At 40.4% G+C, this 16311-nt stretch overlaps 1 protein-coding gene across 1 annotated transcript in view; it reads left to right on the forward strand.

Moving 5' to 3' along the window:
* Window positions 1-16311, forward strand: part of PLEKHH2 (pleckstrin homology, MyTH4 and FERM domain containing H2) — a 165819-nt gene that overhangs the window by 84608 nt on the left and 64900 nt on the right. Inside the window, exons 3-5 of the mRNA XM_063443900.1 lie at window positions 4068-4130; window positions 8945-9094; window positions 13011-13094. Coding sequence (XP_063299970.1) covers window positions 4068-4130; window positions 8945-9094; window positions 13011-13094 — 297 coding nt within the window. The remainder of the gene's footprint in view (window positions 1-4067; window positions 4131-8944; window positions 9095-13010; window positions 13095-16311) is intronic.

The raw sequence follows: 16311 nt of genomic DNA on the forward strand, positions 1-16311 counted from the left end.
CGGGACTATCTAGGGTATGCAGTACAGCTAGAGAAGCAAGTGCGATTATACATAGTACCCCTAACGGTTCTTAGTACAAGTTAGAGCACGATAGTTACATGTTTTATTTCTTAACACAAAAACACCAAGTGGGACATCTTGAGATACTTAAAGAAATTAACCACACCTAGGGAAATGCAGGCAAAAACGCATTGTATGATTACAAATCCAGTAATATGTAAAAATTAGGATGTGCATCCGTGCGGATACTGTTGAAAACTGAACACTGCTGCGTCTATGCCTATCTTTAAAATGTATTCATAGTGTTATGTGTGTTGTGTATAAGTTGTCCTGCTTTGGAGCAAATAAAGAATTAAAAAAAAAAAAAAAGCGTAACTGGCTATCGCTGGAATCCCGATGCACTCTTCATCTTTCCAGCCTTAATAAGAGCATTTCTGGGAAGCTCCCACCCTACCTGAGTAGAATGCTCTCCCCGGCTGTTCCCACCTCCTATTACCTCCGATCCAGTACTAGCACGATATTTAGCATACCGCAATACAAAAATAAAATGGCTCGATCCTCATTTTCCTACAGAGCACCGCAGTTATGCAATAACCTGAGGGACACAGTCAAAGTTTCATTCAATCTAAAATCTTTTAAGAGATCTATGGCAACATACCTCAGCACAGAATGCACCTGTCATGGTTGAATAGATTTATTACCTGTTATGTATTACATTTATATATGTGTGTGTGTATATATATATATATATATATATATATATATATATATATATATATATAGTTTTTATATTGTATTTTTGTAATATTGTATCCTATTGTAACAATGTAATGTTTTGTGGACCCGGGACATACTTGAAAACAAAGGAAATCTCAATGTATCCATCCTGGTAAAATAATTATAAATAAATAAGTAAATATAGCGCCAACAAATTCCGTAGCACTTTTCAATATTATAAGAGGGGAGATTTAACAATAAATGAGACAATTACAAAAACTTACAGGAACAATAGGTTGAAGAGAACCCTGCTCAAACAATCTTACAGTCTTACAGTTTATATATATATATATATATATATATATATATATATATATATATATATATATATATATATATATGAAGGTAAAAAACAGGAGCACTCACTTGGATTTTCAAACATGTATTAATCGTCTAAACACAAATCTACATCAACGTTTCGACCCTTCAGGGTCTTTATCAAGATCTATATATAAATAAAAGAGGAATTGGCACACCCGGGACATGCATTTCTCAGGGGATTCAGTTCCACCATATGGCCAAAACAACAAAAATTTAAAACTGTATTTTTTGTGTGTGTGTTCAGTGCTCCTTAATCTTTATTTTATCTTTTTATTTTACCTTTTTGTGTCATTTTACCCCACTCCCTCTAGCATGTAAGCTCATTGAGCAGGGCCCTCAACCCCTCTGTTCCTGTGTGTCCAACTCGTCTGGTTACAACTACACGTCTGTTCGTCCAACCACTGTAAAGCGCTGCGGAATTTGATGGCGCTATATAAATAATAATAATAATAATAATATGTCTATATTTAATATATATTGCATATAAAATCAAGAATACAGAATCCATGCTTAATTTGATTCTGTATGGCACTTTAAATGAAGAGGAGCCTGTCTCAGCTGATCCCTCTGGGAATCAAAAGCCTGGTGGGCATTTACTACAGTATGACAAAGGAATGTCACTTTAGGCCAGTAGCCTGAAATTAATACTACTTGGTGAGGATCGCCCACAGAGGATGTTCCTGACCACTTATATTTTCTGGATTTCACCAGCAGCCATGTGGGATTGATATAGCTTTCATGCTCTGGATAGAGTGCTGAGTATTCATTTCTGCAACATCCTGGAATCTTGTCGATGGTTTGGAAGAGAACATTTGTCTAAAAATTGCTCCCAACTTTATAATGTTGATTGAGAGTGGAGTGGGGAAAATATTGTATTCTTTCCTGAACCACAAAAGGACTACCCACATAATATCTTTATTTACTTAGTGCCTGTTTGAGAAAACTTATTGTCCATTTTCTTTGACCAAAATCCTAAAAGAGCATCAGACTCAGCATCTTACCCTAATTACAATGTTGTATATGAGTGCATACTGGGAGTTGTAGTTTTATAGAAGTTTTTAGAGGAGGTTTGTTGACTGCACCTGTTACAAAAAAAACCCTGGTTATTACTCTACAGGGGCTCATTTTCGAGGAGATAAAGGGATTCTTTCTGAATGTGCATGATCTAGTCAATACCCCCAAGGGTCTCACGGTTATTTATTGCTGTGTCTGTCGCTGACCTGTAGACTTATAAAACCATAAAACTCGCATCTATGTGTGTTTAGTGGCAGTAAATATTTTTATGGCATTTTGAAAATGAAAAGCGCAGTTTATACAACCAAGTTCTGTATTTGGGAGTAAGTTAGATAAAGGGCTGGATTTTCTCTTAAGTAAGAGACTTCAGTGGCTTGTTAAAGTGCTAGTATATTTATTATACAAGAAATATTAATATAAATGAATAAATAGACAAAATGTACAATTATAAAACAAAAAGTCGTGGTGGCCAAAACGCGTTTCACTCCTTCTGGAGCTTTCAATATTATAGCAAGTCCACTGAAGACTCAGGAATCTTCATGGGGGGAAGTGCCATCCCCTCTCTATTGGCACAATGCCAGTTACCCTCAGAGCCAGGACCTTAAGGCTCTGGAAAAGGTGAGCTCAATACCTACTTTTATAATTTTATGGTATTTTATTGATTACACCACACATTGGACATTTCTTTTGAGGGCATATCAATGATGAATAGTGGTGGGATGCTTCCCTAAAAAGCATATAAGCCTGGTTTACTGAGCCAATTCTACAGGCTCTTTGAAATGTGAGTGACCAATTCTGCTATATAATTGAGTTGTCACAGTGTACAACCTACATCACATTTTATTTTTTTGTATTTTTTTTCTATATATCTTCGCCACTGGACTTTATCTCTGTCACTGACCTGTAGATTAATAAAACAACAAAACTCGGATCTCTGCGTGTTTGGTGGCAGTAAATATTTATATGGCATTTTGAAGATGAAAAGCGCAGTTTATGCAACCAACTTCTGTATTTGTATTTGGGAGTAAGTTAGATCCCTAACAGCCATAATGCTGGCAAAGCATCAGGGGATATGTAGTCCACAACATCTGGAGTGCCAAAAGGTTGCCTACTCCTGACTTAGAGCATTACAATCTGTAATAGAATAATTGACAAATAATTGTGCTACACTGTGATGTTTGCTTGTTGCACAGCAGTGTGTTGGTCTGAGAGGTCTATAAATTATCTTTTGATTACTGACCCCTGGCTGATGGATCACCTGTAAATACCTTGTAAAAATGAACACTAAGGTGGCTATCCAGAGAAACTATATTTATAGAGGTTTTAAATTAATGATATTTATCAAGGTAATACATATATTATTCTGGGACAAGGCGCTAAATGTTATGAGGCTTTCTACTGGCTTCTATGATGACTTCTCCTCATTTAGCTCTCTGCCCAAGAGTAGAACGTCTTGATAAACATGATGAATTGGTCTTGCTTATTGCACACTGCCCCACCACACACTATTAGGGCAGTGTGGGCACCATAACCACTTCATTGTACCATTGTGGGTATAGTGCCAGGAATCCGCTGGCACTGTTCCACAGTAAGGAGTCAAGCCATTTTCTAACTAGTTTGACATTTACTTGCGTCTCCCAGGTGCCCACAGTCAGGCCTCCTCTTCTAATTGATCTAAAGTGGAAGTTTTTTTTTTCTAATTTAAATGCTGAAAAGGTCAAGACATGATCTAGGTCGGAGATGAGTACCTAAACGCAACTTTGGAATATAGCATTTGTGATTTATTTATTTGTTTTGCTATTATTCATTTATACAGCCATGAATAAAGCCATTCTCAATACGGCCTAGCCGATGAGAACGTGTTGGTTTTGTTCTGCTAATCCATCATCACGTCTGTACGGTATGTCTACTTTGCAATTTCATTGAATAAACAACACTGTCCATGATTTCTGCAGATGCAGCAGCTGGAGCGACAAGTCATTGATGCAAACAGGCGCGCGGAGCAGGCGTACGAACAGGTAACTTCATCAAACCTTTCATCACCCCATGCTTTTGTAGTGTGGACATAAGCCTTGGATGTTTCCTTATTCCTCATTCAACATTCTTCATATTTCCTTATGTTAGGGGTCTTGCGTTCCTCTATGAATGCAAGTGGGTTTTTTAACACCTTCCTGGGAGAATGTGCCTCTCCTCTGGAAAATACCATAGTTGGGCGTTGGCGTAAGCAATGCTGCCAAATAGAATGCTAGCCTCACGGCGACTGTCAACACTTAATTAGCAACCTAGTCCAGGCATTTTTGCAATTGGAAAATATATGCAATGCAGATATTTAATAATGTTCCACAGGCTCCATGTTACAAAATAGAGGAACACTGTAAGATCACTGACAATGCTCATTTTACTAATATTTTCCACTGTTGCCATCATCTGAGAGCCCTATGAATATATTTCGAAACATGCCCTAAAGGGACACTATAGTCACTAAAACGACTTTAGCTTAATGAAACATTTTTGGTGTATAATTCATGCCCCTGCCGTCTCACTGCTCAATGCTCTGCCATTTAGGAGTTAAATCACTTTTTTTATGTTATAGACACTCCTCCCTGCATGTGACTTACACACCCTTCCTAAACATTTCCTGTAAATAGTCATCTAATGCTTACACTTCTTTTATTGCTAATTCTGTTTAAGAAATAGTAGCTTGTTGATAGCTTGCTAGACCCTGCAGGAGCCGCCAGTGTGTGATTTAAGTTCAATTTACAGAGCAGGAGATACAAACTTTTAAAGTAAGTTACATCTGACCGAAATTAAAATAATTTTGACTGATAATTAACAGCAGTTAAACTTCAGACGCATTATCTATACACATAAATTGCTTCATTAAGTTAAAGTTGTTTTTGTGACTATAGTGTCTCCTTAAGAATGCACAGTTTTAGATTGTAAGCTCATTTGAACAGGGCCCCCTTTATCTACTGTTATAGTAAGTCAATCAGGTTTTGTGTTTATGTTGGTCCTATATAAATAATTGTAATTAATAATGTGACGGAGCTCCCTCCCCAAGCTCGGTTCCTAGCTGGAACCGGGAAACCTGAAGCGCTCCTGCTCCAGTTGCCGCAGATTGACTGGGTCCTTCTAGAGCTTTTACACTCTACCAGGCTGCAGCTCTCCATCCAGGCAGGTATTGTCCCCTCTGCCTATTCCGCTGCAGCCCTTCTTCCAGGCAGGTATCGTCCTGTCTGCCTATTCCTCTGCAGCTCTACTGACAGTGATTGCTATTGCCTTCACAAAGGCACTTATGGCTCTCAGGCCTAGCTTACTCAATTTATCCCAGGGCTAGAGGGATCATGCACCCAGCCAACAGGTCTAAAGACTCTGTCACTGGGATTCCTTAAAATCCTCACAGAACACCCAGTTCCAAATGGTACTAACATCCAAAGTTTATTTTTACTTGGGACTAGCCCATATGCTTATTTCATTAAACTTACGGTGACAGACGCAATAAAATACAATTAACAAAATCATATCAGAAAACATACATTAACCTATAATAACATAACAACATCTTCATAAAGGGGTGGGGAAGACAAAAATAAACACAAAACATCTCTCCTGCCTGCAGAATTCACAATATGCAAATCTACCTGGATATGCAAATTAACAAGCCTTGCTATTCAGGTAGTGCATATAGCTGTTGCTACCAACAGAGGGCACTAGACAGGCTCAATAGCTAAATCCACCTAGTTTCTCAGCAAGCATCACCAGGACTGGAGAGCACACAAAACAATTAGGGGACTGGGCAGGGAGACATGGGTTGGAGGGCTAGTCCATAGTGAATAAAGTCTCTTTGGAGAAGATGGAGGGTCGGGGAGACATGTATCCAGCTAAGTTAACCGGAGGGTCCGTCACAAATAACTCTGCCTAGATGCCACAAAGGTATAAATGCTGTAGCAGCCTTACTATAGTAAATATTGCTTAGAACACAAAACGACACTATGAGCTGAGAGTTACTTGTGCTAGGAAGTGACATACTGACCGTCTCAGCCAATCAGCTGTCGATGTGCAATATTGCACCTTTTTCCGATAGAATTTAACACCACAGTCAGAGTGGTGAGTTTTTAGAAACAGATCATCCTTTTTCTCTAGGGAATATAAAAGTCCATCAAATTGCGAATGCGTCTTTTTTATTTTTTTTACCCTAATTATATTACTCACTTGTCATTTTTTTGTGAAAATAATTAATGGAAAGAGGACTTAAAAAAAATCACTGGATTCTGTACTTAGGGGTTTCACGGTTAACAAACGCTCTAACCCCAAACTATAAGCCTGTGCCAGGAACCTAATGGCACCATAACAACGTAATTTTGATCAAGTGGTTATGGTGCTTGAAGGGTGCCTTTAAATGTCCTTTTTATTTTCACTAATAATCACCTATGGCACTTTTTCTTTAAAGTGCATTAGAGCCTGATCCCTCATTTAAGAAGCTACAACCTAACACATTCAGGTATTACCGGCGGCCTAGGCAAAATCTCATTGATATATAATCTATTTAAAACACCACTCCACGTTTATGGCCCACTGGTCTGTCACACAAATAAAGAGAGCAGATTTGTTTTAGACTGAGGCCGTCCTGTGACACAGTTCTGGGTTCAGGAGAAGGATAGGTCCAGTCCTTTCAAAGCTTGCAGTTAGCAAGTATGGCGTTAAGCAGGCCTCAGTTGTTCAGTAAGCTCTGTAAATGTTTTCTCTGAGCATAAACAATTAGATCTATGTTTTAGGAATGCTAAGGACAGAGGACAGATGTGACTGACTTTAAAAGGATATATTTAGTTTTACTACTATGAGATTCCACTGAATAAATATGAAGCATTTGGGGTTTATTTTATGACCCTCTGGCAGAGGTCCAAGGAATTACCATGGAATGTTTGTCAAGCTACTGTGTATGAATATATCAGACAAGACCTCACTATTGCCCTTGAAATAAATAGTTACATACAAGCTTCGAAAGAGAATTTACTTTCTATGCTACACAATACCACTATATACAAGAGGAGGTTTTGGCCTTCACAGACCAAAAATGTCAGATTAGCAGCTGGTGGGTTACTGGAACAACGCAGTGAAAGGGCCCTGTGCCAACACAAGATATATTAACATATATTCACAGATTAAACAAACAAAGTGTTAATATAAATAAACTACTATGTTCCTCGTAATCGTTCACATCTGAGCTCCTGTGGTTAGTACCAGAATAAGTGGTAGCGTAAATGGATCATGTCCAGCTTCCACAGAGAGCCTACAGCTAAAGTAAGTGAGGGATGGCAAGTTTGGCCTGGGGCAAATAAATGAAGAGCTTACTGTGCCCACAAAACTCACATATCTCTGTGTGGCAGTTCCCATTCACCTGGGGAATGCAATATATGAAAAACTGCAGGAGTTTGGAGGCAATGCATCATAAAACCCTGTAACCTTCATCAATATGACGTGCACATTATGATGGAACCTTTACAGAAATCTGTGCGTACTTACGAGACACAGACTCTGTTTCCTGTAAATCCACTGCCACCAACGATATCTGGAGAGTGTTCCGAATGTCCCGGGCGCTGTGTCATCTCACCCTGTGGTCTCTTGTAAACACCTCCAGCTACATGACGCACACTCATCGCTATCTGGCATCCTGATCAGTCCCAAATATTGTAGTTCATTGGGAAATATCGCAGTATAGAACACTAATATTTCTGGTCATCGGCCCATACACAAATATATATGGTGCTTAGCTGGCAAAGGCCCAACACGATTCTTGAGCAATAGACAATATTATGCAATAGACTGCTCTATTAATTCTCCACTATAAAACCCTAAAGGGTTACTCAAAACACCATGACCACTTCAGTGATTTGACGTGGTCATGGTGCCTGGAATTTTGATTTGAAACGCTGCACAAACAGAGATTAACCCCTTAGCTGCTGGAAGTGTAACTCCACCTCTGGCAGCTTTATAGGGGTGTCATCAGCCAACCTGGAAGTAGAGTTGCACAGCATGTCAGTCATTGGCTGAAAGCGGTCAGCCGACACTCTCAGCCAATGGGTGTCGATAACAGTGGCGTCCAGTTTCTGCAGCTCTTCTGAAGCCGCTATGTCACTGGACCACCATGGAGCTTGAGAGCCTGGCAGGAACCGGGCCAGGCTACTCCTGGCACCATAACCACTACAGTGTGCTTTAACTGATCACTTTGTTTTAAAGCACAACAACATATCTCTTTTAGAAAATAAGTGTTGATAAAGTAGATCAACAGATATTGTGATAAACAGATAACAGCATAACAATTAATACTCATATAGCTATAATTCTACAATAGTAATTTCTGGATACTTTTCTAGAGATACTACATAAACCACTGCCGTGACATTAGTAAAATGCAAGATGTCACAGTAAGAAGGTGAAGACACTATACTGAGGTGGTACCATGTCAGTGACTGGGTGCTTTCAATGAAGAATCAATACGTTTGTTAATGTGGACTACATGGAACAGTGATGAAAATGAACTTTAGTGCTTCTTCCACCTGTTGGGATTTTAGCTTTTTAGAAGCTATTAGAATCCTTAGAGTTTCAGTCATCCCCTTTCCTTTGCCCTATGCAAGTGACCCTGATGGAGTTTTATAGTCACACCGTAGTCTTATAGTCTTAATTTGCAGTATGATAATTTTGTTGTATTAATGGATTTTCTATCTATATTGGGTTTCCTTGTTTTTGTAATTTTTTTTATTTTATACATAGGTCTACTGGTTTTAATTTGTTCATGTTTCAATTTGGTTTAACTGTGTCTTGTCTCTAAAAGGTTCAAGTCATGGATGAGAAACTAAAAGCCGCAAATATCCAAACTAGCGAGGCCGAGACGAGATGGTATAAGAAGAGCCAAGAGCTGGAAGTTCTGGTACAAGAGAAAGATGACATTATTCAATGCTTGGAGCAGGAACTTGAGGAACAGGTTAGAAGACACCTTCTTGGAACTCTATATAGATGTTAATAGTGTTGATGAAGGAGATATTTTGTTTGCTGCTTGGAAAAACACCAAGTTGTGTAGTAATAGCTTGTGGTTCATTGGTTAAAAAAATAAATAAATAGGTTTAATGGATCTGTCTGTGAACCATACAAGACCCAGCACTCTCACTCATTGAAAGAAAGGGACTATTGTCTAAACAAATATTAATTCAATCACTCATTCACTAAATGGCAATTTCAAAGCTCACAAATGTAATAGTTTACTTTTTCAAAAACTACCTAACCTAAGCAAAAACAATGTTGGTTTTATTACAGTATATGATCATACATTGCATAAGCCTGCTTGGAAAAGCACCAAGTTGGGTGGTAATAACTTGTAGATCATTAGCTATAAAAAAAAATAAGGCTTTTAATGAATCATCCTGTCTGTACTAACAGGAAGCTGTTGTTGACGAACCTTTTGGACGGGGAAGAAATATACTCTATAAGATATATATAGATACAGAGTTGCTGCTAAAGCAAATACAGTTTAATTTAAAGGACATCTGTCAACATATTTTCACTTTTAATAATCTTTATTGTATTTTTTTTTTAAGGATCACTATAGGGTCAGGACCACAAACATGTATTCCTGACCCTATAGTGTTAACACCACCATCTAGTCCCCTTGGGCCCCTCATGCCTCCATAAATATGGCAAAATCTTATTGTATTCAAGCCTGAAGCTGTAATTCTGCATGCTCTTTGTCTCAGAAAAACAAGCAGTCTGCTGGCATCATCAGAAGTGGTAGCCTGATCCAATCACAGTGCTTCCCCATAGGATTGGCTGAGACTGACAAAGAGGCAGATCAGGGGCAGAGCCAGCACAATTCAAACACAGCCCTGGCCAATCAGCATCTCCTCATAGAGATGAATTGAATCTATGAGGAAAGTTCAGTGTCTGCATGCAGAGGGAGGAGATACTGAATGTTTGGATGCATTTTAGGCAGCCATGACCCAGGAAGGATCTCTAACAGCCATCTGAGGAGTGGCCAGTGAAGTTATCACTAGGCTGTAATGTAAACACTAAATTTTCTCTGAAAAGACAGTGTTTACAGCAAAAAGACTGAAGGTAATGATTCTACTCACCAGAACAAATTCAATAAGCTGTAGTTGTTCTGGTGACTATAGTGTCCCTTTAAGTATATTTGGAGGGCTTTTTTTGTAGAACATTTCACTTTTTTACCATACTGAGCAGCCATGTTGGGTCAGACTTTACTGTTATCTGACCAATTGCTGCTTAACCTAAGTTGCCTCCTGCTGTGATTGCTCTATGTGTACCTGCAGCCAGGGCCGGCCTTAGGGGTGTGAGGTGTGCAGCCGCACAGGACGCCATGGAGCAGGGGGCGCTGTGCGGCCGACACAGCTCACACATGGCCGGCCGAGATAAATTTTTTTATACATTTGCGGCGGGGTGGAGCTTACCGTGGGGCGGGGCTTACCTGCAACGGGGGAGCTAAAAGTGCAGTGTAACTGCTGCAGGGGAAGCAGGAAGGAGTCCCTGCTTTCCCCAACAACCAGAATCCAGGAGCTGCACTGCCTCCACTCCTCCATAATGAACAGCGGTAACTACGTGTGACTGTCTGCCTGTGTGTGTGACTGTCTGTCTGTTTGACTGTCTGCCTGTGTGTGTGTGGCTGTCTGCCTGTGTGTGTGGCTGTCTGTGTGTTTGACTGTCTGCCTGTGTGTGTGTGTGTGTGAGACTGTCTGTGTGTTTGACTGTCTGCCTGTGTGTGTGTCTGACTGTGTCTGTGTAGGACTTTCTGTCTGTGTGTTTGACTGTCTGCCTGTGTGTGTGTCTGACTGTGTCTGTGTAGGACTTTCTGCCTGTGTGTGTGGCTGTCTGCCTGTGTGTGTGTGGCTGTCTGTGTGTGACTGTCTGCCTGTGTGTGTGTGTGGCTGTCTGCCTGTATGTGTGTGTGACTGTCTGGGCAGACTAGGTGGGCCACATGGTTCTTATCTGCCATCACATTCTATGTTTCTATGTCTGTGTGTGTGGCTGTCTGTGTGTGTGTGCGGCTGTCTGTTTGTGTGTGTGTGACAGGGTGTGTGGGAAGGGAGGTAGGGGGGGCGGGAAGGGTGGGGGCGCTGTGAAGAGGCCCTAAGGCCGGCCCTGCCTGCAGCAGCTAACAAGTTAGGTTGAGCAGAAGTTGGTCAGATAATGGTCTTACCCAACATAGCTACTTAGCCAGATAAAAAAAGGAAATTTACAACAACAAAAAACTATCATTATACATCATTTTTAAAAAATCATTAAGTTTAAATAAAAGTAATAAACTTTTTAAAAAGTGAACATTTACTGACCGTTGTCTTTTAACAAAACCAAAGAAAAATTCTTACATTTTCTACCAATCCCCCAAAAATGGGAGAAAGAATAAAAGTCTTTGAAATATTTTTCCAACCTTTATTTTAAGAAATGTTTACATTTACTACATTAATACAGAGAAGACAAGTACAGACAATGGTTGAAAGCTTTAAATTGAGACATTGCAGGTAGCCGTGAATCCCGTCTCAGGTTTATAATGTTCAGACAGAAGTCTATGGGTAGAGGAGTAAATAGAACCTTTGTACATCTGAATTTTGACATTGCTTGTGTTATAGTGAAGAATAGGGTGGTCGCCAAGGTAGATAGAAATGGTGCAAACTAACTAGTAAGGGGGAGGGAAGAGGGACAATAGGGGGAGAAAGAAAGGTGGGAAAAACGATCACTGGTGGTCTCCACTGTTGGCAGGACCTCATGTGATCAGTTGAAACTCAATCTTGTCAATGCAATATTTTATCTTCAACCACATTGGCCAATGCAAAGCACCCATCACCCAACTTTACATAAACCAAGGTATTTAGTAGAGAATGGAACCTATTTTCCTCCAGAAAAAAAACTAATTGTTGATCAGAGATTAAAAAATGAATCTGAAAATATTTTCATAGGGACTTTAGTCCCTGCTGATTCGATAGCATCACAAAGTTTTGGTACATTTTTAGGTTGGACTGTTACACTATTACATCACACTGTGAATGAGCGCAATGTGTCCATAAAATGATGCATGTGTGTCAAGAATCTTATTCCATAATTTCTGTAATTCAACGATATGTAAATCAGTCAGTGTTCTAATTACTTAAAAGGCACAATGTATCAGGGAGAAGTGATGCAGACTTTTTTATATTTTAAAAGTGTGATATATTACAGACTTGTGATGACCGATTCATTCATTGGAATATCTGCAGAGATAGCCCGGATTGAATTTCAGTCAGACACACAGCATCTTAAAGCTTTAACGCCTAAAATAACAATTGTAGGCATTCTCGTTTTCCTTACTTCCTCTTTGTTTAACGAATCACTTTACTTTCCGTGATAATTTGTGATCTGCTTTAAATTAGAAAAACTTCACACGTTAATTTCACTTCCAAGCTCTTTCTTTGATCTCGCTTGAAAAAACAAAAAAGAGCACTGAAGTTTCCTGACGAAAATGATATTTGTCATGGCTTTTGTCATCTTTTTACTGGAGATAAATAAAGTTTGAAAACCAAGTGTTATCTGAGCTTTAATGGCTGCCCACGACTATTGATGTCTTTTCTGCCTGTGTCTACCCTTTCCTCTCAAAACCAGCATGTTACCTGATAATATATCCCATTTTGACTTAGTCTATAGCTTATCTTAGACAACTGTCATTTAAAGGATAATGAAGGCATTTTAATTTGGAAGCCCTCTATGGTATTTGAGAGTCTGTTGGAGGGAAAATCATTGCGAATTCAGCTGAAAAGGTAGCTTTAAGAACATGACTGTGTTACAGAAGCAAATGCAGTTTTTCTTCAGACTTTTAACTGTTTGTGAAATCTATATGTATTTGCATTTTTTTTTTTTAGAGGCAAATACGGATACAAGAAGCAAAGATGATAGAGGACAAAGCAGCAAAAATTAAAGACTGGGTGACTGGGAAATTGAGAGAGGTATGTACTAATATTCTGGAAGGTGATCTAAAGTATGATAAAGCAACAAGGTTGCTTTTATTGGCTCCTATGTCACACATATTTCACAATGTTTCATTTCAACATTACTATAGGCACACAGACCGCGTCATCTTATTGAAGTGACCTGGGTGCAGTGTCCCTGTTCGCTTAACCCTGCAACGTAAACCATTGCAGTTTTTTGAGAAACTACAATATTTACATTGCAGACAGCCAGTAGAGGCACTTCCTGCAGTCTCACTGACTGCATGAAACGACGCTGGACATCCTCACGCTTTGCATGAGGACATCCATCGTTTTCAGAATCCCCATAGGATTTAAAGATTTATTTTTTTATCCATTTCCACACTTGGGGGCTGGGTGACCCTTTGTTGCTTAGATAGTGCTTCCCAAACAAGACTTCAGGCAGCAAAACCGAAATCTATTTGGTGTTTTAAAATCTACATTAACTTCTTAATAAAACACGACTTGACTAAATTGTCATAATAATAAGCCTTTGTTGTGAAAGGGTTAAAGAGAAGAGCCTTTTTTTCCATTGCACTACATAGTGGGTGATTGCAACCCGAAGGAAAATATGGCGCATCACAATGTAATGGAAATAAATGCACACTTTCCCCGAACTTGAAAGATTAAAGCAATGCTGTCATTGGAAAGTTTTCATGCACTATCATATAGCACTACCTACGCTGTGCGATTTATTCACCAAACAGTAAGTTAAAGGAACACTGTACTATCTTCCAGTTTATTATACTTCAGATATATTTTATATATATTAATATACTGTGTATCACCAAACACCATTCCAATTATTTAATTATTAGTAATATTTACATTTGAAATAGGTATTTACCTGGTTTTCTTACAGTTGTTTAGTTGACCTCGCGGCTTTACGGCCCACACCCTTTCGCGTCATCAGTTACTTATCATTCGGGTCCAATCACTAGCTTCTCATAGGGAAACATTGCGGACCATATGCGCATGTGCGGCGGGTGGGGGCCCTAAGATAATACTGGGGGACCTATTGTCGTCTTGGCCCCTACCGATGAGATACGGGTGGGGGCATAAGATGAAACAGAGGGGGGAACCTATTGTCCCTTCCACCCCTTGCCCCCACCCATGAGCGGCGGGTGGCGGTCCTAAGATGATAAGGGGGACCTATTGTCCCCCCGTCACCCACCCATGTGTGGTGGGTGGGGGCCCAAAATTACAATGGGCGACAGGTGGGGGCTATGTGAAAAAACCCTGCCCTCCACAAGGTGACTATGGAACCTCAGGCCCCTAGTCACCTCCCCCCCCTTTTTAAATAAATTACTACCTACACCCCTCACCCTAAAAATAGTGAGGGGGGAAGTAATAAATCTAAATACCTGTAAAAAAATTGAAAAAAAAAATTAGACTGGGGCGGGCCTGACAACTAAGATGGCAAGACGCACATTTTAAGAGCTCCTGCAATAACGGACCCAAAAGTTAAGCTACCGACTGACATAATAGCACAAGCGGCAAACGGTGACTGGGAGCAGACACAGAACAGCGTCATGCATACAATGATACAAATCCGGCACCGATGCACCACAGAAAAACTTCAGCAGACCAAGCGGCCTAAACTAGTGCAGAGCCTGAGGCCTGGGGAAGACGGCCGATCCCCCGGCACGGGACGCGCTACAACACAACAGCCCATCGAAGCCCTGCTGCCCCTCCCTATGGACCGGTGGGGGACATCCCGGTCCTCGCTGGGGACGATTACCCCCACACTCACACCTGAACAAGCGGCAAAACCACCAAGCGAACAGAACTTGCAAGGCCCGGCCAAGATGGCGGCGCGGCCTAAGACCAAGCAACCACCCATCGCACCACCCACGCACACAAGGGACTTCATAGACTTGCTACGCTCTCATCTCTGGGCAAAGCTTAAAGCCCGGAGAAGACCCTACAAGCTGGTGATGAGAGTGGTGACGGAATGGATTCGCCCGACCACCAGGCGCACCCTGCAATGGACTCCCCCTCACAACTCCACAGCCGCCTCCAAACTGAATCAGAGCCGAAGCCCAATCAGGCAGGAAGCGGCGCCGGGCCCCTTGAACGCTAACTCTCGCGATCCCGCACCACAGAAGAAGACCCGACATACCCCGCACTCAACGGTCCCAGAAAGCAAGGATCAGCAAAGCACAAACCTGCACACTGCTTCCCACAAAGCCTGCCGCGTCGCTGACCGAGACGCAAAGAAGCTAGATCCCAGGAGACGCAACAGGCAGAGAACCAGAAGGGACTCTTACTCAACCGCGCAAGCAAGGCTGCCAAAATGGGCATCGGGTAAAGCAACTCGGAATCATGCACTACACGGCTCACGGCCGACAACCCTGCCTATGCCACAAGCAACCCTAATTGTTGATAACCCTGTGAAACGCTATGTTAATGCAGCACTTGTTATGAATGCGCCTGTTAGCAATGTTATAACATGTCCCTCACAGCATAGAAACGCTTGATTATTTATGGCATTAAGCATGTATTCTCACAATATCCATGTATAGCTCGATGTTGGTGCCAGTGGAAAATTCTTACATAGTAAATGTGCTATACTGAGTTCCATGTTTTTTTTTTTCAGCAGAGTGCAAATATATAGCACACATAGCTGAATCCGCATGTCTTAATTAATTACTCTACACTGTTAGTTCTGCCGATACTAATCTTAGCATGCCTGGCCTGCTCTGACACTTAAGCGTTTTCATTATTATTTAGTTCTTTTAAATTACTCACATTACTGTAAGGCAGCTTACCTACTACATATATTGTTACTCAATACCGACTCTATAGTATTCTATAACTGACACTGAGATTTCTCTTGAAATTACCGTATTATATAATATAAAATGTGCATTGTTAATATCTGCCTAACACATGTTTATGTATGTTGAACTGAAGGGCGAGCAAACGCTGTTGTGGCAATGCAAGCCTAATTGTTCTTTCGCAAGCACAATAAAATAAAGAATAAAAAAAAAAAATTATACTTATCATTAGATGTCTTCTTTTTTCTAAAACCTTCTTTTTTCAGCCCTAAAAAAGGGCAAATAAAAATCCATAATTTCCGTCGAACTTCTAAAATAAAAAAATAACCCGAGCGCAGAAAATAAAAAAAGATGCCGAAAAAAATAAATCCCGACGCTGAAAAATTAATCTATCTTCACCTAGCGAGGGCGCAGAC

Source organism: Pelobates fuscus, chromosome 2, assembly GCF_036172605.1.
Source record: "Pelobates fuscus isolate aPelFus1 chromosome 2, aPelFus1.pri, whole genome shotgun sequence".
Classification (NCBI taxonomy): Eukaryota; Metazoa; Chordata; class Amphibia; order Anura; family Pelobatidae; genus Pelobates; species Pelobates fuscus.